The sequence below is a fragment of the Molothrus ater genome, chromosome 2 (genome assembly GCF_012460135.2).
Source record: "Molothrus ater isolate BHLD 08-10-18 breed brown headed cowbird chromosome 2, BPBGC_Mater_1.1, whole genome shotgun sequence".
NCBI lineage: Eukaryota > Metazoa > Chordata > Aves > Passeriformes > Icteridae > Molothrus > Molothrus ater.
Window position 1 is genome coordinate 62,451,701 of NC_050479.2, and position 26,376 is coordinate 62,478,076.

The 26,376-nt window shown below is 41.4% G+C and overlaps 1 protein-coding gene across 1 annotated transcript; it reads right to left on the reverse strand.

Annotated features, from left to right (window-relative positions):
* Window positions 1-13,056: 13,056 nt before the first annotated feature.
* LOC118685144 (cyclin-A1-like) lies at window positions 13,057-14,130 on the reverse strand. The gene has a single exon (XM_036380567.1). The coding sequence runs from the start codon at window positions 14,128-14,130 to the stop codon at window positions 13,057-13,059; it is 1,074 nt and encodes a 357-aa protein (XP_036236460.1).
* Between the last annotated feature and the right edge of the window lie 12,246 nt (window positions 14,131-26,376).

Consider the following 26,376-nt stretch of genomic DNA (forward strand, 5'->3'; position numbering starts at 1 on the left):
CACAAAAAAAAAGCCTTGAATCACTCTCTATATTCTCTGTTTTATTTTGGCTTTATAGGACCTACAATATTCATGATCCTGATCTTTTCCCTTCTGTTAGATGAAAGACAGCAAGCAAGCTAAGTCATCCACTACATTTCTTTTTACATCCCAGGCATGTTTCTGAGCACTTTCACCACATTTGCCATTTCAGCTGATCAATCTCAGCCTGCAGAAGTGACTGCTCACTCTATAAAATGAATAGATGAAAATGAGGCATAGCTAATGAGCATTTTGTTAGAGGTGTTTGCCCACAGACATTTTCCCTTGATACCAGGCACTTTGATGAATCAAAAGGAAGACACTTCTCAGAGGAAAAATAGCAATTTGCTCAATAGTTTATTTCAATGGGTGAAAATGAGATGTGTCTTTTAGAAAAGATGGGTGAAGTAGCTTTGCTAATTCCATTTTACTGTAAACCTTCATGTTTCTTAAAGGTGTATTTTATTATTTTGCCATTCCTATGACTGTAAGGCTAAGGTTTGATTTCTGGCAAAAAAACCTGCCTATATTAGCTGTAGGGCATTGGATTTGTTGCAGGAAGGAGAGATAAGGAGTCACTTGAAAGCAAAGAAAGTGTGTTTGTTTAAAAATACAATAGTTGAGGTGTTATGCACATACCCATGTGAGTGATCTTCAAGATTATTTTTATTAATTGCCACACTCCTTCAGAAATTCTCTTTTTCAAATATAAGAGATATTTCTAAACTCAAACATAAAAATACTTTGAATATATTATAAGCATTTGTCAATAGTCACTTCACATTGGACAAGTGTCCCCCAAACCAAGCAGGAAAATTTTGGTTTAGTAGTCATAATTAGTCCAGAAGAAGCTGAAGGCTAAAATGCATTTGCACACATAATCATCTAGATTTACAAGGAACAGACCTATTAATATTATAATTTGCACAAAGACAACTCTCAAGCAGAGGAAAGACAAAAATATAACGAAAGAAATATTCTCTGCCAATTATTTCTCCTTCAGGTAATTATAGCGTGAGAAAATAGATTGAACTTGAACAAGAGCACACAAGGCTGAGCACTGGAGGAATTTCCCTAAGTTTTGTCCATGGCAGTAATTGGTGATTGATGTCTCCTGGTCCTTATCTCAACTCATGAGACTTCTGTTTTCTCTCCCCTGTCCAGCTGAGGAGGGGACTGATAGAGTGGTTTTGGTGGGCACCCAGTGTCCAGCCAGGGGCAAACCACCACAGGGCCACAAAGCCAACCAGAGTGCTGGAGCACCTCTCCTATGAGGAGAGGCTGGGAGAGTTTGGGTTCTTCAGCCTGGATAAGAGAAGATGCTGGGGATATCTTATAACAGCTTTTCAGCACCTAAAGGGGCTACAAACAGAGGTGGAAGGCCTGTAGTGACAGGGCAAGGGAGAATGGTTTAAACTAAAAGAGGACACATTTACATTGGATGTTAGGAAGAAGTTCTTTACTCAGAGGCTCATGAGACCCTGGCACAGGTTGCTAGAGAATAACACATCCCTGGCAGTGTTCAAGGTCAGGGTGATCACCTCCATGGGGCTTTGAACAACCTGGTCCAGTGGAAGGTGTCTCTGCACCTACAGGCAGTGGTTTAGAACTTGGTCTCTAAGGTCCCTTCCAAGCCATAATATTCTATGATTCTATGATATTTGCAGCCACCCCTACTTTCTCCCTTATTTTCTGCATAGCAGCGCTCCAGCAGAACTCTTCTGTCAGGATTGTGCTTGGCAAAGTCTAACACAGGTTAGGAGCAAAAGTTTAAAGAAAATAGCAGAAGTCTTGGAATTTACAGACTTGCCTTAGTGTTGATTTAGTGGTGTCTTTAAAACACAGACATAACTACCTGATTAGACAAATGAGAAATGTGGTTTGTTTACAGTTGTAAAGCTGTTACCATTTATTTTCTGTATGTCTGTGTTTCGAAATTCACAGATGGACCCATAATACTGGAGTTCCTAGAGCTCCTGGGGATTCCCAGTGTGTAGCAGATCGTTCATGTCAAATCTTTATCAGCAGCATGCTGTGGACTGCTGGGAACCAACTTTGGCAGTTTATCAATATTATGAAACTAAGGAAAGATACCCTGCTGTTGAGCATCTTTTCACCACCTGCTTTCTCTTCCCATGCCTACATCTTTCAGAGACCACTAATTGCTCTACTGGGATCACCACCAGGTTCTCCTCCATCCAAGGATGAATATTCGTATTAACTCTTCCAGACAGTCTCTCCCTCCACCACATCTCCCTCCAATGTTTTCAGTCAGAGTGCCCCTTCAAAATAGGATCTATCACGTGTGGTCTTCTGTTCCAACAGGATGTCAGGAACAAAGAGCATGTCACAGTGAGTCACCACAAACTGATGACAAAAAAGCCCCATCAACATCCAGCTGCCTGAATCCAAAAGGCCCAAAGAGTGTTTCCCTTTGTGTTCTCTAACATGCTGCTTGGACAGAAGCCTTTGGGTACAGCTATCACACATTTTCCTGAGGGTTATTACCTCCTGTCAGGTCTCTAGGCATTAGTAATCACAACACACATCCCAGCTGACACAAAACATCTTTGAATGTCATACTCTGACATTTCCCAATGCTCTTTCTCACTGCACATTGTCAACGTGCTAAGCACAAAAGCTTCAATAGGCTTTTGTTAGTCCTTTGAAAGACTGCAAACCTCCTGTCTGCTACTCTGGTCTCTGAAAGCTTTTCCAGAAGATTTGCAAGCTTCCCTTTAGTCCATTTCCATGGCTACTGATATTCTGCTGAAAAGTCTTCAGACCTGACTGAGCCAGGTATCCAAATTTGGAACCTCTTCATCCTATTTACTATAAAATACATTAAAAAGGGTTCAGTGCAGAAAGCCTTTTGGCCACTGCATAGACCTAAAATGGATACAAGAATTTACACCATGACCATGCTCTTTTGCAAAATAGCTGTTGGCTTTTAGGAAAAAAAAAAAAGAAGGAAGAAGAAGGAAAAAATGGAAGAAACAAACAAACTTCTTTGCTTCAGATGGCAAGTGTTGTAAAAATGCATCTATAATGTGGGGATATACCACTCACACCCTTTAGATTAACACTAATTTTGGCTATGCTGCTTCAACTTCATGCTCTTCTTTCCATTCTGTCATGTTGGTCAGAGCTGCTGATAGGTGGACTGATGTGTTTGGTCACAAATTATCAGGGAGATTCTTCTGTGACTTCTTCATGTAGAAAGTGTGGATGATAGAAGCCAAACAGGATATTTTGGAAAAAACAGAAGTTGTAATGCACATTAGGTGTACCTTCTGGCAGAGAGTTCTCTTCAGTAAGATGAAACTTCTTTAAACAAGTTCCTTTCCAGGTTTCAGCTAAACTTGAACTGCCCTGGTGGACACCAGCAGAGCTGGCGGCAGCCTGCAGCTCGGTCTGCAGAGGTGACTGAACTGCCTGGAAGGAGAAGACCAGAGCTCATTTAGCTGATCCTGCTCTTCCCTTCCCAAGTATTCTCAGAGGAAAGCAAGCAGATAATGAATTATATATTCCCTAAGCAGGGAGGGATTTGGGGACATGCCATGGAGTTCAGGGCGTACCCAGCATAGGTGGGAAGCTACTGGGCAAAGGACTGATGGTGAAGCCCGACAAAGGTGAATGCCCCAAGCTCCGTCTCTTGCTCTTAGTTTACTGTGTCTCACCACATATGGGTCGTTGGCTGAGCAAAGGAAGAGTACCTAACAAACCACAGACACCCAGATCACCCACCTCAGCTCATGTCAAGATCAAATCCAAGCCACGAACATCAAAGATGCTTTTGCTTTCCTAAAAAGAGGAATTATTATCAGATATGGGGTAATTGTTCTGCTCTCTTAAAAGCTTCCAAACTGCCCAGAACAACACAGGATAAACTCTGACACTTCTAAAAGACCAGAGCATTAATAGCAGGCAGGGACTAAGCAAACTGTCTTCAGATAAAAACACTGGAAGACTTCCAGCAGATGGATCTTACTGAAATACATATGACATAGACATACACTCCTGCTCAGCAAATGATATCAAAGCAATAAATTAAAGATGCACTTCATATTCTCCACTGTCTGCCTAATAAGCTAAATCACTTTAAATGTCTTTATTTGCAAGGCCCATGACTGGCCTGATAACTTTATCCTGTCCTTTTCCCTTTCACTGGAGCTACACCAGGCTTCAAAGTTCAATCTTGGCAGAAGGAGGCCAGCCCAGGTTTGGTGGCTGCTGAAGAGCTGCTTCTGAACAATAAAAATTTCAGCTAGGAAACTGTGTCACTTATTGGGTAGATGAACTGCTCATTGAATAGGAACTCTTCAGACTTACAGATTTATTTCTGAAATTAGAAGATTTCAGAGTTGCCCTGGTTTTGCATGGGATATATTTCCTTTTTTCCACAGTAAGAATGCATCTCTTAATGGTGACTTTTTCACCATCATGCCTTCTCAATCACATTTCAAAACTCAGCTTTCTGCCTTGATCTGTAGATTCATAGTCAAAAACTGGGGGGAAGTGAACTTTTCCCATATGTATATCAGAATGTTTATAGTATTCTGCAAGTACTTTTTTAATATAAAAAGGATGCTACCAAAACTGCTAACTTATCTGTATGCAAAACAGCAGCACAAGCAGTATTTAGAATACTTTACACATGCTGTATATCCACAAAACTCTGCAAAATAATCCATAATTATTACTTTTATTGCCTCAGTAATCATAAGAAATAACTTGCACTGTCATTATTTTACCATTTTAGCTATTATAGAAAGTACAATATATATTTTTGTGAAGAAAATATCTGTCTTCTCTTCCAGATACATTACCCAGCTGTCCCCTGTTTAAACTGCATGAGACAGAGACAGGCAAAACACAGAAATTATGGACTAGGACACATTTAGATGAATTGCTCTTTGGAAACCTCCTTCCATCTTAGATTCAGATGCTTTAAAAGTGAATACAATAGCTGTAGGATTCCAAAGGGAAGAGAGACTGATGGAAGTTGAATTCATTTTAGCTTCATTATACAACCTTCAGACAGTTTCTGAAGAAAAACAAATCAATCAGCAAGCTGAAGGAGTAAGGGAATTATTGGTTTTTTAAACATACAGGAAAGAGAATGGAGGCAAAATTGGAAGTTAAAGATATTCCAAATACATTTTGAAGGATAGATTTCAAAGTTGCCTTAACAGATTTTTCAAAGATGAGATAGAGAGAGCTGAAACGCTGCAAAGGGAAATGTCGGCATTTATAACCATACAAAGAAATGCATACTGAGTAAGAATTTACTAAAGGTTATTAGAAATTACTAGCATTTCAGTTGAGATGGGGGAAAATAGAAAAAAATCATTTACAGAATGTTTTCCCTAGTGCCTAAATCATCATAGCTCAGACAACAGTATCAGCATCTGTTGCACTGTAAATAAAACAGCCTAAACAACAGAACTGAGAAAGTTCAGCTAGGAAAATTATTCTAATTTGTGACTCAGTAGTAGACATTGCAAAGCATCAGTATGCAAACCAAAATAAAATGTTGCAATGTTTGCTAGCACCTGTTTATTTCATCTAAATCTGTTAAATTGCTTCTAATAACTGCAGCTTCAATCTTTCCACTCAGCAACTCACTCCAGCAGGGCTCAAACACCAGCCATCAACTTTGAAGCTTGTCAGGACAAATCTATTTGTCACCTGCCCAGTAATTTTCATGTGGACTGGGGGGTTATACAGTTATCCGGAGTGAAAACTCCTGTCAATTCCCATGGAGTTGTTTCTTCTTTCCTCTACTGTTGATACCTTCCTTATTTCCTTAACCATTTTGTAGATGCTTTGTTCTCAATGTTCTCATACTGTGAGAAATGTCAGATTTCTGTTTCAAGCGGGATGCAAAATATTTCAGAAGTTCAGGATGCTTCATCCTAAAAAAACTCTGACACTGAGAGATCCTCATTAAGTCTCTTTAGCACTTTGTGACAAATCAGCTATTATTCTGCAGAGGTCCACACCTGTGGGTTTACAGTGGGAGGAGAGTTAAAAGGAGCTTTCATGCTTTCATACTCTGCATCACGCTGTGAAACTACAGCTGTTGACTTGTCCAGCCCTGGCAGAGAACAGCAGGGTCCAACACTATTCACTCTTCAGTTGAGACGGTCTTGTAGGCTATGCCCACAATCAGATGAATGCTGTGGTCAAGGTTTAACCCCATCCAGCAACCAAGCCCCACACAGCCACCCACTCACTCTTCCACCAGCAGGATCAGGCAGAGAATCAGAAGGGTAAAAGCTGGAAAACTCATAGGCTGGGATAAGGACAGTTTAATAGGGAAAGCAAAAGCCACATGCACAAGCAAAGCAAAACAAGGAATTGAGTCACTGTGTCCCATGGGCAGGCAGGTGTTCATGCATCTCCAGGACAGCAGGGCCACATTACGTGTAATGGTGACTTGGAAAGACAAATGCCATCACACCAAATGTCCCCCTCTTCCTCCTTCTTCCCCCCTTTTTATACTGTGCATGGTGTCACATGTTCTGGGACATCCATTTGGTCAGTTTGGGTCACCTGTCCTGGCTGTGTCTCCTCCCAACCTCCCATGCACCTCTAACTTCCTTACCCGTGTGTCAGTACTAAAAGGACAAAAGGCCTTGGCTCTGTGTAATCCCTGCTCAGCAATAACAAAAACATCTCTGTATTATCAACCCTGTGTTCAGAACAAATCCAAAACCCAGCCCCATACCAGCCACTGTGAAGTGAGTTAACTCTACCCCAGCCAAAACCAGCACAGCTGGTTACAACCAAGACTGTTTAGAAGCCACACACCTACTATTAGCAGGCACAAAGAGACCAGAGGTACCTACTGAGAGGCTGTGCCTTTCAAACTGGCCTTAGCACCCTGCAAATACAGCAGCATGGCTTGTGAGCATGTTGGCTGGCAAGGGACCATGCAAACATAATGTAGCCTAAAAGCATTGCAGGCTCATTGTGTTCAGGGCCATCTTTGTCCTGCTGCTAAAAGCTTCTAATTAGGTCACTGGCATTGAAAAACAACCAGCCAGTAATTACCAGCCTTGAGGAAGTCAGATTGATGAGCTGTTTCCTATGAAGTTGTGAGCTTGGTTTGAGAAGCATGAGATTTTCAAAAGCTATAATGAACCTCTGGTTTTAACTGCCAGACTTTGTTATTGAGCACATTATATGATTGTTAGCTTCCTCCCAGGACAGTTTTGCTATTTCTTTTCCATGTCTTAGAACCAAGAGAACACAGTTGGGCTGTAAGGCTGCAGTTTATCTTCTAGATTTAAAATGTTCTATCCTCTACACCAGCACTGGGATGATCAGTTCACTGGATTTCATTTGACTTCAGCTACAAAGTGTGAGATTGCACCACCCAGATTGGTGAAAATTAGACCCTCTGAAGGGAGAGTCAACTTTGAATGGATGCCACCATAGAGACCAGCCTCCTGCATTCTTCCTCTGTAAGGTACATCAAGGTCAGTGGGATGGGCCTGGCCCTCTGTGTTTCCAAACGTGTTTAAGAAGAGGAGAAGCTCTTCTCAGCTCTCCCAAAATGACAGGCTTGAGATGAAATCAAATCCTGAAGTAATTCCAGAAGTCCCACATGCAAACATATATACTGAAAATAGTCTTATGTCACTTCCCTAACATCAAGCTTAACCTCATGTCCCCCTGAAGTAGGTGTTGCCAAGACACCTTACTCAAAGTTCATGTCAGTATTCTGCTCACTATGGACCTGTTTCTGCACATGCAGAAGAGTTTTCTAGGGTGGGATCTTCTAATTTTAAAAAAATGTCTTTGCCCTTAGTGGAAGTGCAAGCAAGAACTGTAAGACTATCTCATAGACCCTGCTGCAAAGATTATTGACTTCCTATGGGATCACTGGATTTTTCATTCAGCAGAACCTGTGTTATAGTAAACTTGTGTGTCTTTACAAGATAAAGACAATTCTGCACTGAAAAGGTTTGTCTGTGAAGTATCAAGGAGTACAGACAGTATAGACAATTTTTAAGTTGCTCCTTGGAAAAATATTTTTATCTGATGGCAATTTTGACAGTTGAAACAAAGAATTTACCAAAGTTCAGCTACAAATATATTCTTTACCTGTTCTAAATGTCAGAAATAGCACATAACTGTCACTATTCAACAGAAACCCACAAAATTTTCCATTAAAGCAAGAAGCAATCTTTTTTTCCCAGTATGCCTTCGGGTCTTAATTTGTTTTGCTGTAGCCTCTGACCTCACTTGTATTCAATATTTCTGTAATACATATTCCCACAGCAGTTTGTCTATCAAATTGATTTACAATACAGTAGAGTATAAATAACCAAGTGATAATTTTCTATACTTAAAAATACCCTGTCAGGGACCCAGTTCAAAGTTTCTCTGATGACAAAGGGAACATTCCTACTTTAACCACTGAACATTAAACTGATCTTAGTTTATTGGTCTGGAGAGAGACCTACAGCCAGTGTGAAAAAGTACAGGTCTAGCCCTGAAAGTTACTTTATTTTAAGAGACCCTCACGCATAAAATTTGCACAAACTTTTCCTTTAGGAATGTCTTGTTGATTAAAATGTACAAAGCCAACTTTCAACTGCTCAGTCTTGGTCCTGTATAGCAGAAAAGGACAGAAAAGTTTTCAGCAACCGATCATAGGATTGCAACTGTACTAGGGAAAGACCCGTACGATGACAAGGATCAGAGGAACTACCCATTGATTTATCTGGCTAAATCTCCTCCTGCTCTCAAATGAAATACAGTGTAAGTTGGAGCAGGACAAGTTCATATTCTCTGTTCATAAATCCAGGACACAGGCTAAGAGATTTTACGGCTAATGACAGTCAACCTCAAAGAAGAGGAACTCACTTCTATTCACTTTTCCTTGAAGACTGTGTTATTAGGACACCTCAGATTTATGAGCTTGCAATTCATCTGCCTTAAAATTGATTTGCTCTGCTGCCTGACAACAACATTCATAAGGCATTACTGAACCAATGGATAAGACAGTTATACCCCAGAGTACTGAACTTTGGCTTGATCTCAAGGTTAATGAGCCCAGTTTCTGGTGTTATTTTGGGCAAGAATTTGTCCTACTCCCAGGTAGCAGAGAAGGCCATTGAATCAAGCTTCATGCAAGGAGGGACTTCAGTTTCAGGTAAGATTTTGTCATCAAATGCTAGCCTCAGGCCTTGACACCTTGGAAACCAAATCTCTGCCACTATTACCTCTGAATTATTACTTTTTAAACCCAATTATTAGCTATCTTGGGCATCCCCATGTATTGCCAAAGGAAATTTAAATTGTTCTACATTTTCAAAAGGAAGAAGGTGAAGCAGTTCAGCACAGTTCAGCACACCAGGCAAAGAATGTGTTTCTCCAGCTAGCAACTGACAATGCCAGTTTGCTGATGGAGATTTTTTTATTCCATTCCTGATTATCTTTAGCTGAGGATATTTGCAAAGATTAGGTTTTTCCCAGTTAAAATGTAGAATTTGCATAGTCAAAGCAGTTGTTCTCATAGAGACTGTGCCCATTTAGAGACAGGCAGACAAGAACAGTGCATGCTGATATCTTTGTGCACAGGGGTACTGAGATATTGTGTACCAGGTCTTCACCTGCAGGCACCTACTCCTGCTCAGTCTGAGTGTGATAAGGCAGTTAACATATCTTTGCAAATTTGCTTCTGAAGAAAGAATCCCCTAGAGGTAACATTAATCACCAAATTCAGGGCTGTGTGACACTCTCTAAGTCGATTTTCTCAACACCTTCCTCTGGTCCCTCATAGCTACAAGTAACCACCAGGAAAACCTCTCTAATAGGCACTTGCCTGAACGATGTGTAATACTGTCCTAAGACAGTAATCCAACAAATTCCCAAAGTGACCTTTCCCAGTTCACATCTCTATGTTGTTTTTGCTCGTTAAGGTGGTTATTCCTACTCTACAACCCAGTTACAGAGAATAATGATCCCTCTCTATGCTGTATCCATCAGTTTAAATGCTGGAAAAGGTTATAATTTCTGCTCCTGACCTTCTTTTCTGGAAAAAGAAATTTGTTCAGGGTTCTCTTACACAACCCAAAGTTTTTAGCATTCTCACTACTATTTTCTGTGTTTCCTATGCATTCTTATTCTACTTTACAGATCAGTACCGGTGCTCCAATTGAGGTCTCACCAGCACAGTGAAGAGACACACATTTATTTCCATGTGCTATGCACATCACACTTTTTGCAATACATTCCCAGAAAGGATCCAGCTTGTACTCCGCTCCAACTCTCAAATAATTTTTCACAGTACAGCTGCACTGGCAGATATTTCTCATTTGATAGGTGTCTTTTACTTTTTTCTTCCTTAACCACAGTTCTTTGCTCTTGCCTTGGTTGAACTCCCTCTTGTTGATTTTGGATCTGTTGCCTTCTCGTGAAGGCCGCGATGACCTGGTATCGGAGTCCAGCACGGCGATCTCCTCCTTGGGATCCTTCGTGGCCAATAACGGACGCTAACACCAATGTGGTGGACGGTTAAAAGGCGTTTATTGAGGGGTCTCAAGGGTATTTATGGACTAAGGGGTTTCTCTACGTCAGACAGGGGTTTGGCTATACTTTATAGGGTTAGTATGGAGTGGAAAGTTACTGGCATCCATAGGTTAGGGGGGCTACACGTTTTGCTACATTCCAAGGGTGATCCTTATCTATGGGAGAGGGGGCAGAAGGATTCCTGTAATTTTCCGTCACAGCCCGAAATCTTCCGAACGCCTGTCCCTATGCCTACCACAGGATCACTTCTCCAAAATATCTAGATTATTTTAAAATAAAATCTGGCCCGTCAAAGTATTTCCAATTCTTATCAAATTTGTTTATTTTAAGAAGATTATAAGCATTTGTCAGATTCCATCTTCCGAGACATTAATGTCTATACTGGGTAAAACAAGATAGACCTCCACAAGACTCCACTTAAAACGCACTGCCAATTTCAGTTGAAATAAATCTTAACAGTTTTTAGAGCAAATTTAATGCGATTATTCACCCCACTCATCATTATTTCATCTAGATCATTCCCTAATTTGCTTATGCAAGTCAATTCCAAAAGTCATGCTCAGGTCAAGATATATCACACCTTTTAATTCCCCTTAATAAGCCATATAAATGTTTTAACATGACTTGTTCTTGACCAATTCATATTGGCTGGCACATATCACCAAATGAGTGTCTGTATGGGCCTTTAAACTGCTTTATTTAGATATGGTGCCTAGGGATATGGTTTGGTGGTAGACTTGGCAGTGCTAACTTAATGGACCTCTTAGATCTTAGAGGTCTTTTCCAATTTAAGTGATTCTGTGATTCACTAGATCCTCCTTTTCCTCCTTCTCAGTGACCTGTGCAATGTCTTTCACCTGCTGTCTGGACACCGCTGAGGAACTGAGAGCATCAACTTGCTCCAGGTAACCTGCTCTGTTTGTCTCTTTCCATCTGGAGTCATGCAGCCTTTTCTTGATGCTTTTCACAAACTTCACCACTTGGAACACAGTTTGTGTGACAGCCTTTCTGTTCTTCCCTCTATGTACTTTACCCAAGGCCAACAACTAACCAGGGAATGTGTCAGAACCCAGGACATTCCTCTGGCTTCCCTGGAGGACTCAAGGCCCTGGCAAGGGGCTCAGAGGCCTTGGCACAGAGTCAAAAACACCTGTGCCTTCGATTTTAGCCCATGGAAAAAATTACCAACTTTGTGTGAAGATTTACAAGCCACCAGAGTTTGAGTAGAATGATAGTTAATTTGTCACAGGGCGAAAAAGTAGAATTTTGGGGATTTAGAATGGCAGTTCAAGAGGCAAGATGGAGGAATCTGGGCATGTTCTGTCCTTCTCCTTCTCCTTCTCTTCTTCTTCTTCTTCTTCTTCTTCTTCTTCTTCTTGTCCTCCATGTTGCTGCCGCTTGGGGCGTGGCGTCCCAGGTTGAGGATGGCTCGGTGGCAGCACCTTTGCCACATGGACCTAAGTACACGCACACACCAATGTGGTGGACGGTGAAATGGCGTTTATTAATGGTTTCACGGGGTCATTTATAACAGGGGTTAACGGTAAAGTAAAGGTAAAAGGGGAGGGGTTTGGGTTCCACCTGAGCGTAACATCGCGATATCTTCCCACATTTCCCCCCCGCTTTTATGACCAGCTAAAAACATAGAAAATGCTAAGGTTAAAACTGATAAGTGGGAAACTGTGTAACTGGCAAAATGCACTGAACTTGAACAATGTAACACAACCACAACAAACTTGTAATTGTAAATGTTTAACAAACGAAAAGCTAACTATCTCTAACTGGGTTTTTCTAAAAAACAACACGAACTTGTTTAAAATATAAGGCGATCAGTCATGGGGGCTGACTGAACCGTGACTTTGGATATGTTCGCAGGACCTCCTCAGTTTTTTGGTTGACACCACAGCACCTGAATTATCCTCCCAGAGTCTGCGACCTGTTTGACCTTAAAACTAGAGAGATTTGGAGAGCTCATGTCCGTACTCATGTTCTCTCCAAAACGCCCTTTGAACCTTTGACGCAGGAAAAACTCCGGGTTCATTGGCATTCCATTCAAGTAGAGCCAGAACCTGGCCAGAGTTCGAACTCTACTTGATGGATACCACTTAAAACAAGACTTTCAAAAACAACATTTATGTGAACCATGACTGATAACATTTTTGTTGAGCTTTTTCCCCCAGTCCTTCTCTGCGACGGCCTCTCCTTTAGTTCAGTCACTGAGTTTTTCACGACCCCAGTACGGTCTGCCATCGGGCTGCTTGATGATTCATCACAGCCTTTAGGAAGTGGGGTATACGGGCCGCGGGGGCATCTGAGGATTCAGTCCTGCAAAACAAGCTTTACGAATTTCATTAGTTTTTGCCCTGAAGGTCCGGTTTTATCGACTTAAGTGGGCACCATTTAATTTTACTATTTTTCTTAACGGCTGCGTACCCTCACCCTGTGAATACCAGCCTCCAACCCGTTTCCCATTCTCCTAACTCATTTTTAATCATGACTTGTGGGCCTTCCTCTAGTGCCCCGGCAGCCCAGTGTCACGATGTTAAGGTGTTCTTCTGGCCAGAAAGATCTGTTCACTGTATAGTTTGCTAAACAGTAGCCTGCTGCAGCAATTTGTGAAGGAAGGTACTTCAGAAGAGGATCAACTTGAAGGAGACTCAGCTCTGCAAGATACCTTGCAATGTTCTCTGTCCTCATACAGATTCCACATCTCTGAGTATACTGAAGGAGAAACTGGCTGACGGTTGGGGCTGTTAGGTCAAAACCCAGCACTTTGAGAAGCAAGTTTTCCATTCTTAGCAGCTGCTTCTTTGTGTAGGTATCATCTGTTTTATAGACAAATTCATCCACATCTGGTGGGTAGATCTCTTCATACTTCGCAGCCAGAAGAATTGCTGCTGTTCCCACAAGCTGTAACTTCCCTCTGAGAGCAGACATGCAGGAACGAAACCTGTCCAGGAAGTTCACTGCCAAGTACAATGTCTCTGTCCGAAGTTTATACTCTTCCCCTACTTCCACCAGCTGGTCTACCAGGATAGCACACATTCCTGTTGTGATATCTGGCTGCTTCCTCATGTAATAGGGCTTGGGCCTAAATCTTACTTCTGCCTCTTGGAGGTACTGATAAATGTCTTCTGCATACTCTCCCACAGCCAGAGTTACAACATCTTCCACTACCATAGGAGAGCCTGAACTCAGATCCAGCAGCTGATGAATACTGGATGTCATTGCACTGGTATCCAGTTCACAGTGGCTTAATTCCAGCTCTTCAGACACTTGGCAGCTGTAGTTTTCTTTATCTTCTGAATCATCTATGTAGATAGCAAAACCTTGCTTTGATGCAGCACTGATGATGCAGTTGGGCACTTCATCTTTTCTAGATGAAGTGATGGTGTTTCCAAAGCCAGAGAAGCGCTTGATAACAGCAGCACCCTGGACGCCGGGCCGCTGCTGCCCGTTTTCTGTCAGCACCCCAAGCATGGCCCGGCCGCTGCTGCTGAGGAGGGCGGTGGGGCAGGATTCCCGCCACCCCGCACAGCCCTTCTCCCTGGTGCGATGCATTGCCCTGACATCGGTACCGCGCTGCCTGGCTCCGCTTGCCACCAGCCCATGGAAGGGTCCGGCCGCCCTGCGCTGCCCAGGCTGCCCACTGGCCCTGCATAGGCGCGGCCGCTGGAGGTGGCAGCTGTTGGCCGCGGCCGGTTGGGAGCCCAGCAGCTCAACCCCTGGCGCAGCACCTCGCGCCTCCAAGTCAATAGTGGCGCCCTGCGCCTCCGAGTCAACGGCTGCACTCCGCACCTCCGAGCTAAAGGCTGCACCTCACACTTCCTCTAGCAGCCCGTCCCAAAATGACCATTTTTTCCCCGTAGTAGGGGTGCCTGGGCTCGGGAGCCATGAAGAGCGCTCCCGCGGCTGCAAATCCCCACACTCAGTGGACCCACGATCGTCCGCACCCTGCCGGGGCTCCTCCTGAAAACAGTCCTGGGTGGCCTTCCACTTTCTCTGCTCCTGCTGAACTTGCTGTTCCTTTTTCAGAGCCTGCATGACCCTGCCCCATAATTTTAGATTTTGCTCCGAGCCTGAGGAAATAGCCTCCTCTGCTAGGGCCTTGGTACAATCATCTCACACTTCCAGGGTGGAGAATATCCACCAGCTGCCCACTTACCCCAATGTGCAGGAGCCTCGACACCGGCGAGGATAAAGCCTCTCAGCTCACAATCTATGCCCCACTGTCTGTGAATTTTAAAAATTACCTTGGCAAGGGGCGCCATCCTCTCCTTCGCTGGTTTTCAACGCGAGACCTCCTCTTTCACCAGCTTCTGGTGCGAGACTTCCTCTTTTGCTGATTCGCGACACGAGACCTCCTCTTTCGCCAGCCGCGGCACGAGACTTCCTCCTTCGCTGATTCCTGGTGCGAGACTTCCTCCGTCATCGGTCCTAGGCACGAGCCTTTCTCTTTCGCCGGCTCCTGGCGCGAGCCTTCCTCCTTCGTCGATTCTCAGCGCGAGACTTTCCCCCTTCGTCGGTCCTCTGGGAGCGTCTTCCCCGCCAGAGACAGTCCTGCTGCTCTGGCTGCCGTTCACTCGCCCAGGTGATTCCCGCTTCCCGGATCGTTCCCAGGGTTCTTGGCACCACTTGTTGCCGCTGCTTGGGGCGTGGCGTCCCGGGTTGAGGATAGCTCGGTGGCAGCACCTTTGCCACATGGACTAAGCACACGCACACACCAATGTGGTGGATGGTGAAATGGCGTTTATTAACGGTTTCACAGGGTCATTTATAACAGGGGTTAACAGTAAAGTAAAGGTAAAAGGGGAGGGGTTCCGCCTGAGCGTAACATCGCGATATCTTCCCACACCTCCATCTTCTGCTGTGATGGTGACACTTCTGGATTGGTTTAGAGTAGGGACAGACTGTCTAACATAGGTGATAGGTACTGGAAAATTATTGTAAATAAAGTACATGTAGTTCTTAGTATAAAAAGCTAACACCACCCAAAGGGTGGTCAGCGTGCCTCAACCCAACCTGCTGGACAGACCTCAGCGGGTCAGAGAAAGAATGTAATAGATAAGAGAAAATAAACAATCTCGAAAAGCAGCGCTGAGGAATCTCAACTTCTTCTTCGGTCATGGGGCTGGGAAAAAAGACTTTTTAATACCTCAGGAGCCATTTCAGCAACACAAAACCCGAGAGGAATGGGGATCAATATTTGGGCAAGGACAACTACATATTGGAGAACATCACCTCAAATGGGCATTGTGTAAGTACCTTCTTTTCTTCCATTCCTATTGTTTTCCAGTAACTTTTCCTGGGTTCATACACTCACAAAGGGCATGCTACTTTCAGCAATAATCTGGACACAGACTGCTGCAGATGAATCTGTCGTACATAGCTGTCAAAACACAGCTAAGGTAGAAAAAAATTCCCCAAATGTAGCTTTCCATGTAAATTCATGTAGCATAAATGAAGCTGCATAGGCTCATTTTTGAAATATTAGCCTGTACCGTAATGCAGGAAATTTTAGCAATAAACCGTGCTTTCTGTCTGGCCAGAATGCATCTGAAACGGCAAATGAAGGACGTTACTGGCACAGGGTATGTTAAAAGAACTAGAATTTTCAGGCCAAGCCTTTTATCTCTGCAGTTCATTCTGTCAGTCTTAAAAAATTGTAAAATCTGGTCTTCTTTAAGTCATGCATTATGCAGTGGTTATATGAGATGTAAGCACCTAAAGTTTTGCTGATCAACAAGTCCTGAGGACTGGTATCAGTCAAACATTTTCCTACAAAGGTTTTACGTGGAAAAAAAATGTTTTGACAAACCAGAACCTTTATGTAGGCACATATCTCTTGCAGAGACATTCCATTTGGCAAAAAATAGAAAAAGAAAGTCAGTCCTCTGAGGACATTCTGCCAATCAAGTTCTTTCAATACTTTTCAAACCACCAGGTTTGACTTTTCAGCTTGAAATGATGTCTGGTTTTGCAATGTCATGTTATTAAAAAGCAAAATTTACTCAAAGCATTTTAGTGTTACCACTAAACTGAAACACAAGAAAATTTTCAAATATTTCCTAGCTATTTTTGTGGGAAACTGACAGTTTTAGTTAAAAATAAATGTAGCATTTTGCAAACTCCTGCAAAAAGGACAATCTGGTCCTTTTCTACTCTTCAGAGAGAATGCTTCAAATAGCATTTCAGTGAAAATACATTGAAAAGATGTTAATGAATTCCAAAGTTTCAATGTCCTCAGCTGAACGGTAGCTTCTAATTTCTGACATTCCTATTTTGTTACCTGCCATTTTATCAGTGACAACAAATATGACTTTGAGAGTTGGCCCTCAATAGATCTTTGTTTACAGTTGGGAATCTCAGGAAAAAAAAATCAGTTTTCCTTCATTTGTGCTGAGTCAGACTCCATCTTCACACACCTAGTACAACTAATTTCTAAAGATATTTTCATTCTTAAATTAAAGTTATTTAATTTAAAGCTATAATTAATCTCCTTTGTTTTTTGGAACTAGATTTCATCTTCAAACATCTTTTGCTTCCTCTGAAGAGAACAGGGTTCTCAGCCACCAATGAAGAGAAGAGCTCTGAAAAAAATGACACAGGGATGGGTTTCTAACACACATAGGAGTAGAATATCCTTCGTTTGTATGACAAGAAGTCCAGATTTGTAGACAAGGCTTGGACAACAGCACAAAATACCTATGGGCACTTCATTTGCCCTTTGTTTCAGAAATTGTTTTCAGGTTCATTCCCCAGCTAAACTTATTTACCAGTGCTTTGCAGTTCAAGCAAAATTTTCCAGAAGTCTGCTATTAAATTTTTCCAAAACAGACTTTATTCTTGTTTCTTTAAATAATTCTGTTTTAAAGAAAGAACATTGACTTTCATTTCCACAGAAAAACTAAAATATAAAAAAAAGAAAATAAAAAGCTGACTATCAGCTATTTTTAAAGAGCAGAGACTAAAGCACAACTTTGATTTCCTCTTTCAAGTGGGTGGAATTAATTTTTCATATGAAATGTTTTCCATTCAGACACTAGCAAAATATATTTAATGCTATTGTAATTACAAATTGATTCATTTCCATACTGCTCCTATTGACACTCATTTATGCAACATGCATAGGAAAAATAATAAATGCAATTTTAAATAAGCTGCTACAGTTTAAGACTGAACAAAAAATCAGACAGGTAACAGACACAACTAGGTGTTAAAGATAAAATAGATAAAATATGCAATTACATATTACAAATAACATTTTAACAAGAAAATATTTCACCATATTTATTTGATATTCCAAAGACTGTTTAAACAACTTTTGCTGAGCACTGGGTTTCTTTATTTCTACTCCAATTATGATTCTGGCTGCCAAATGATGGTGAATCACCAGCCCTGGGTTCAGAAGTTCAGACTTCCCCAGTCAAGTGTCCTGCCTGAGCTGTTCATAGCACATCTGCTGTCAACAGCAGGGGCTCCACCAAACAAGAGCAAGGTGGAATCATCACTTCTCTAGAGTAGATGATCTTGGTTTTCCTGGACTAGATGGTCTTTAAAGATCCTTTCCAATCCAAACCATTCTACAATTCTTGAAGAAAGCAGCCAGCACACAGGGTTTCCAGCACAGGGGCAAAGCCTTTCAAAGCTGACTTTTGCTGCATTTGAGTGATGAGTCTTTGACCTCTTCCCTTGTTTTGATAGCACGCATCTTACACAATCTTGCAAGCATTGTCCATTTCTATGTAATTTACCCAGAGGTACTTAAAACACTGGAAATACTAGAAACCTTGAGCTCTAGGAAAGCATGAACATGAATTCATGCTGTCACACTGTCTCTTTCTTGGCTTTAATCACTTCCAATTAAAATCAGTCACTGAAGACCTTCAGTGTTTATTTGCTTGTGTGAATGCCTCTATTCACCAGTAACATGACAATCCCCCTTCACCACTTCTCTCTCAAAATAAAGCAGAATTAAATGTCGTCATAAGGTACTTCAGAAATACAAAAGCCTGTAAGAGTTGTCTTGTTAAATCAATTTAAAATGCTGTTCTTCTCTTGAGTTTCCTGAGACTTTTACAAGCTTCTTGGCAGAATAGGCTGGTGCAGGAATTTTCTTTTATTATAAATGGACTAACATTGCCAGAAAATGGTAACAGATTTCCATAGTAGCTTATGAGATGGCACTGTAGCATCACAAAGAAAGGTAGGGAAGGTTTTAGGGGATTATAAAATGGCTGCTTAGAAACGTATAGAAATCTAAAAACTATCTTAAGAACTGGCAACAAAACCATACCCTCATAAGTATACTTCTCTACTTTACAGTCCACTTTCAACCTACTTTACAATTCATTTAAGTTTACAGCCCTGTGATTGTGCAAGGAGGTGAGAAATCACACATGTATTTCAAGCATACACCCCTGGGCCTCTGGCTGCTGATGGATGCCAGCCTTCTGTAGGTTTTTTGCCTTGTCTCTTGGGTGCTAAGGAAGGGCATCTAAGGAAGCATTGCACATTGCATACCCATCATGTCTGGGCACTTGCCTCACATGTAGATATTTTACAGCATGCAGCACCATGCCACAGGATTTGGTTATTTCAGCATTAAGTCTATGTTTATGGCTGCTGACCTCATCAATGTACCAGTGCCTTTCTAAAGGATTTAGATTTCAACATGTCTTGAAATGCCTGGCTGAACTGAGGGTCATGAGAACCATTTTATCAGAAAGTATCAGCACTAAGTTTGCTGAACTGTTTCAATAAAAACCAGCCATTAAAACCCCTTTAGGCAAGTCAAGAACACAGAAATAAGCTAACAATTCACTTTGGCATCCATGAACACACTTCCCACTCCTCCAGCTATGTCCAGAGCCCCAGGACTCTTTCAGGGGAAGTCTGCAGTTCACAAAAACCACTTCCAGGCTAGACCTAAATAACCAGCTAGCTCCACAGGAAATGCCCTGGCAGAGCTGCCTGCCCAGCACACACAAACTGCAGACACACCAGCCTTCCCCAGTCACTGTGCCTGCCAGCAAGAGGGATCTTCCATCTTATCCTGGGACAACAGAGGGCAGCTGCCATCACTGGATTGGCCTGTCTGACACAAGGCAGGGGAAAATGCCATCATCAGGTACATTTTCTACTCAAAAAAAGGTCTGTTGAGTTCCAGTTACGCTCTTGTTATTCCTTTGAAGGTCATTTCCATGTGCTAAATAACACTATTTTGCAATGCTGAGTGTTTTAAACCTTTGGCTTGGAGTTTACATGCTAATTTAGCACATCAAAGCACACGTTTTCTCAGCAACTGTAAGGCTATAGAATTACCTTTACAAATGTTGCTAGCTGTCTGAGTGCTGGCCCTGTTCCTTATTGCTTTGTTTTATTGCAGGGCTGCTGACAGCAACACCACATCAAATATTGGCCATTCCATCATCAGTCACTTCATCTGTATAGCAAAAATTAATCCTGCTCTGGGTAGATTCAGCCAGGCACTACTGTCTGGGATCATTTTCCCTTATAGTTAATCAAGAATCTGACATGTGATGTGCTACTCTTGTCTCACTCCTAATGAGTTGGAGGTGGGGGTTTCTTCTTGTTCTGTGATTTTTGTGTAGTACATCTATGCTACAAATGCACTTCAGAGTTGCAAAAATTTGTAAGTCATGCACTTTAAACTACAATAGATTTTTTTTAAGGCAAGCAATGCTGGGAGCAGGGTTTGTTTCACCCATCTGTAATTTCACAGGCAGAGAAAGAGACTTGATCAGAAACCCACAGACTTCCAGATAGAAGTGATGACTACCAGAATGCTCCATACCAGCTTGTTGAGACCAAATGTTAGGTAACTTTTTCAGCTTTGCACAGGACCGGCTGCATATCACAATATCTGTCCCTGAATATGCAGAGGCACATACATTTTCAAGGCCTGAGAAGGAAAATCTGGAGTTTAAAAAGTCTCTTACCTCTTTCACTATGTTAAAAATGTGTCTGTTTCTCCAGTTCAGGGGTTTATACACCTGCAGACACAACTTGCAACACCAGGATGTATTATTTACTCATTCTGACAATTGAAAATTAAGAACATTTTTCTCCAAAAGAGATCTTTGCTATTTTTGGAAGTGAAAGTGTAAGGAAGATTTGGAAATTTAAAAATACAGTGTGCCCTTAAGGATAAAAATGAACTAGCTAGAAAAAAAGTGCAAAACCCCAGCTCTAAAATAGATAAGGGAGAAAATATCTTGCAGAAAAAGACCTGTGAAACTCTTTAGAGAATGTTAAATTAAATTCTCTATGATCTAATCTATAAATTCTGAAGGTTTAACTATATTAACAGAGTTGGTCTCTTCCTTTTGTTATACTTACACTTTAATACTTGTAAAATTCTCAAGCACCATGAAAGCTGATTTGAGATAATAATTTCATTAATTAACAATACAAATGCTCCCTGGTGAGATAATAAAAGGAATTGGAAATATGCAACTTTGACTTCATTGTTAATAAAATCTTTTCACTAGATCTTGGCCAATAGAAAGAATCACAAACTCTAATTAAGCAAGATAATTTAATCTGTATGCCTAACCTGGAGATATGAATATCTCTATTAGCTTCAAAGAAGAAACCTGATTGAGGAAAGTTATTAACTGGCCTAAAGTTAGGCATATAATTAGGTGGATGAGGGCCATGGCAGATCAGAGGTACCCCTAGGGTAATTTCACCTGCAGTAACAGACTTCAGAATGGGTTAGCTCCAGACTAAGCTCCATACTATTCCAGAGCATTTTTTGAAGCTCCCAGATCTGAAACCACCATCTCTATTTCAGCACATGAAACAAAGCTGCCCCTCTAAGATTCAAGGGACTCCAAGAAACTTCTGATTCAGATTCTGCATTTCTTGTGCCATCCTGTACATTATTTTAGCTTCTAAAACTCGTTTGTCACAAAGCATGTGGTGCTTTGTGGAGAGAGTGCCCTGAGGAGGGGAGGCAAAGGGAAGAGGTACAAACACACACCTTCTCTCCAGGATTAGCTCATTTATAAGGCAGCATCCACTCTAATGTTCAAAATACCTCTTATCCAGATGGGGACAAAAATTAGCAAATTCTGCCTCTGAAAATCCTGTCGTAAAGATCCAGACCTAGGCCAGTGTATGTGGGGAGAAAAACAAATTAAGACAAACCCAAAGCCAGCCCATAGATCAATTGGCATCCATGGGAACAAACCTATTTGTTTCCCTTCATGGTCTGACCTCTCCTCTCCATGAATACAGGTAAGTAGGGCTAGCCAAGCACACGACATAGATGCTTTGCCACAAGCAGCCTCTCTTCACTGGACTCCAATCTGAAATGGGGCCATCATCTTTGACAAATTGCTTTATTTTTATGTAAATCAATTTTCTTGTACGACAGAAATATATGTAAATGCCAAAACTGAATCTAATTATCTTTAAAAATAGGTCATTTATTTCCGTTTTATCTTCTAGCTAATGGCATAAGTCTTCAAATGTCACTTTCCTAACATAAAACATCAGAAGTTTTTTTGCTGTGCCAATTAGCCCTAGAAGGCCCTACCCTTGATCCAGTACAATGACAAACAGGGCAACTCTTCTGTCAGTGAAGAAATTCTGATTGGGTCTTGAAACATCGTGGCATCTGCAGATTATTGCAGAGTCATTTGCATGGCTCACTGAGGTTTCAGGAAACAGATCAAGCTCTTTGTTGTCATGTAGCTGTAATGTCTGTCAGGAGAAAAGCTAGCAGTGATCAGAGAAGAGCAATGATACACAACAGTCTAAATCAAAACCAAACTCTGATGTTTAACCCTAGCAGCCAAAGAGAAAGGAATATTGTCAGTCCCCAAAAATAACTGCCTTCCTATCCCTGGTGGTCCTGAAGAGAAAGAAGAATTAGCCATCTGTTGCTATGCTTAAGACAATCCTAGCTATGCCATGTTTCAACAAGCAAATAAGACAAATGCTATTCTTTTGTCATATCTGAGTGGTAAAAACCCCTTTTAACAAAAAGGTATTAAATAAACTTTAATCAAAATAAAAGAAATATTTAGTAGCATGAGCAAAGCATAGATAAGTACATCACAATGCTGAAATGTACACACTGAAATGATTTTCAGTAAATCTACACATGACAAGGAACAATGTCCCCAGATCTGCCTCCCCCAGCACTTGTTTTACTCCAGATGGCATTGGTGCCACAAACAGGTATCCTCTGGGACATTGGATGTGGAGTTTCTCTACAGCCATGTATCCTTCTCATTCATTTTATTTTTGATCCTTGCAAGAGATGAGATGCGGACATGAGGCAAGCACAGTTATGAATTAGTGCAAGGAGGGATACCCAAAAAGCAGGAAGAAAGAAGGAGGCAATTAGAAGGTTACAATGGGGAAAAGAGTAGTGAAAACTCTAGAGAAAGAGAAACAAAGGGCAGAAATCTGAGTGGTATTTGAGAGAAAATATTTTTCTAATTTGATGTGGAAAGAAGTCCTAAGTAATCATAGCAAGGGATATTTTCAAATGTACATTGGGCAGCTTGCATTGGCTGTTATATCTGTGATTCAGGGAGAGGAGAGGCAGGAGATCCACTGGCTGAGAGAAGACCATCCCTACACTCTTGCAGCCCCCTGCTCCAAGAGGATTTGTTAACTCTGTGGATGGCTGCACTAATGAAAAGCTTGGCTGGCAGTGGGAAAAGGAGCAATGCTCTACCCCTCCAGGACAGAGGAAAGTGGTAATTACTGGAGCTAATGAGTCCTGGCTCTGATTTCAATGGCATGTCATTATGTTGGCATAAACTCCAAAAATGAGATGCAAACGGGGGAGAAAATCATGAAGAAAGAATATCAGATGCAAGAAAATGGTTGTTGTATATGAAAACTAAGAAATGTAAAATTGCATTACCATTAACAAAATTAAAAGCAGTACAGCCATAAACTAAGAGAAATCCTCTAATCTAAACCTGTAGCTTTGCAAGTGTGTCATGTAAGCAGGAGCAGTTAAGAGAAGTGAACAGTAAAGAGAGATTCCTAATGGAACTAACTGTGAAATTCTCTTGAAGGGCTAATTACTGCACATGAGATTATCTTCTCTGCTGGATCTAAAACAGCAGTTTGCCCAGAATTCATCTTTCAAAGGGAAATATAGCTTGCTCCTCCAAACTGAGAGGGGAAAATTATAAATTTGGTTAATCAGGTAATCAGCCAAGTAGAAAAGGTCTTTAGAGAGATATAAAAACCCAAACAAGCAGTGGTCCAGGACAGAGCAGGTACATGCAAGATTTATTCTCTTAATGCTCTGTCCAGGGACTGCTGCAGTATTGTATCCCACTCTACTTGCTCACATGAAGACTTTTGCAACCATTTGGAATAAAATCTGACTTAAAGTCAAAATTAGCTCTTTGCATGCATCTTGGACTAGGTTGGATGGGGCTTCAGCAACCTGATCTAGTGGAAGATGTGCCTGCAATGGCAGGGGAGTTGAAACTAAATGACCTTTAAGGACTCTTCCAACCTAAATCATTCTGATTCTATAATTTTATGATTCAAGCTGATGCCGGACTTTAAAAGACACTGCAGCACATACTTGAAGATGTATTTGAGCTGCAGGTTTTAGGAAAAAGAAGGACAGAAAATACAATATTCAGTAGTCCTACAACCATCTTTCTAGAAGAAATTTAGAAGACAGGAATAGTTTGGAGATACTAATGCTCCATCCAAAAGGCATTCCCTTCACAATGGATACATTTAGAAAGGCACCAGATGAAGCTGAGTTCAGCCTATTCTGCCAAACCTAAATTGAGCTCTTTCACATAATGCAATTTTTACTTCAATGAATAATTCTGGATTGATGCAAAATGGGCTTTCAAAATATCTCTTGTTAGTAGAAATATTTTGATTATTTTTGGTTGTGGTTTGACATTTAAATCTGCTTTATTTACTTCAGCTTATATTTGAATTTTTTTAGGGTTTGGGTTTGTTTCCTTGTTTTATGTTTTTTAAATTTACAAACAAATCTGAGTGCTCTTGTTCTTTTTCCGATAACTGCCAAGAGAAAAAAAAAAAAAAGCATTTTAAGGAAAACAATTTTTTTCCAGCTGTACTATAAATATTGAACTGAGTTTACTAGTACAGTAGAAATTATATATTATGCATTTTTGTCCACCACCCTTGGCAGAACGTGTACTTCAACTTTGTAACACACTGAGGTACAAGAACTAGGGAATGTTTGGATAGATGAGAACCAGTAGTTAAAGGGTATCTCATGTATGAATAAAGGACCAGGGCACAAAAATTTGATGTTCTTGATGTTAAAAATAAAGCCTCCAGCAGAACTGAAACAGAGTCCAAGGTCGTAAGCCAAAGCTTACCAGCTTAATCACAACAGTGTCTTCTCTCACTGACAAATCCATCCTTTGAAACAGATAAAAAATGATGTTGTTACCAAGGCAGATCGTGGGGCTTTATCCTCAGATCCCTTTCCAAAATGACTGCTGAAGCTGAAAGATCATGTCTAAAGAGTTGCAAAGAAAAACGTAGGCAATTTATCAAATATTCAAAGCATCCACTGAGAGTCAAAGTTTCATGTTTTCCTCTGTTTAAATCTCCCATTTCAAGATATTTTCAGGTGTAGGTTAGATAATATTAACCAAATATAACCTAAACAGCACTAAATGACCTATTGCAAACCATCAGCTGAAGTTGCATGCTCAGAGCAAGCTGCCCTCGTTCCCTTTAGGACGAAAAAAAGGAAGAGGCACTTAATCCAAGGAGGCCAATGGCATCCTATGTATCCACAATAGTGTGGCCAGCATGATCAGGACAGGGATTGTGCCCCTGTACTCAGCACTGGTGAGGGCGCTTTGAATGCTGTGTTCAGTTCTGGGCACTCACTATAAGGGCTCTGAGGTGCTGGAGAAGGTCCATAGAAGGGCAAGGAGCTGGGGAAGGGTCTGGAGCACAAGTCTGGTGAGGAGCAGCTCAGGGAGCTGGGGGTGTTTAGTCTGGAGAGAAGGAGGCTCAGGGGAGACATTATCACTCTACAACTGCCTGAAAGTTTTAGAGGTGGGTGGAGCCAGGTGGGGTTTGGTCTCCCAAGTAACAGGCAACAGGACAAAAGGAAATGGTCAGAAGAGGTTTAGATTGGATACTAGGAAAATTTATTCAGGGAAGGGTGGTCAGGCATTAGAATAGGCTGACAGGGAAGTGGTTGAGTCATCATTCCTGGAGGTATTTAAAAGACGTGTAGAAGTGGCACTTACAGACCTGGGTTAGTGGTGGACTTGGCAATGTTGGGTTAATGACTAGACATGACAATCTTGGATGTCTTTTCCAACTTAAATAATTTGATGGTTGTGTGATAATCCCAAGTAGCAGTCCTTCTGCTCCTGTTTCATAAGGATAATATTATGCTACTCCAAGCTTACCTCATCCTTCAACTGGTAACAGCAGTGCTCCAAAAACCATAAAATCAAAGAATTGTAGAATGATTTGGGTTGGAAGGGACCTTAAGGACAATCTAGTTCTAGCCCCTCCCTGCTGTGGACAGGGACATCTTCAGTAGACCAGGTTGCTCAGAGATCCATCCAACCTGTCCTTAAACACTTCTAGGAATAGGACTTTCACAGCTTCTCTAAGCAACCTGAGCCATTGCCCATGTGGGGCTACAGTCACCAAAGCAAGGTTTTGAGCCCTGAAGTACTGTAATTATGTATTTTATTGTGTATGATATATTTTATTGTGTATTATATATTTGTACTTTAATTATATACTCAGCTAGAGTAGGTCTGTACAAGGCTCAGG

Excerpts from the sequence above, each read along its gene's own strand:
- LOC118685144 (XM_036380567.1), bottom strand. The coding sequence starts at position 14,130 with ATGCATCGCACCAGGGAGAAGGGCTGTGCGGGGTGGCGGGAATCCTGC.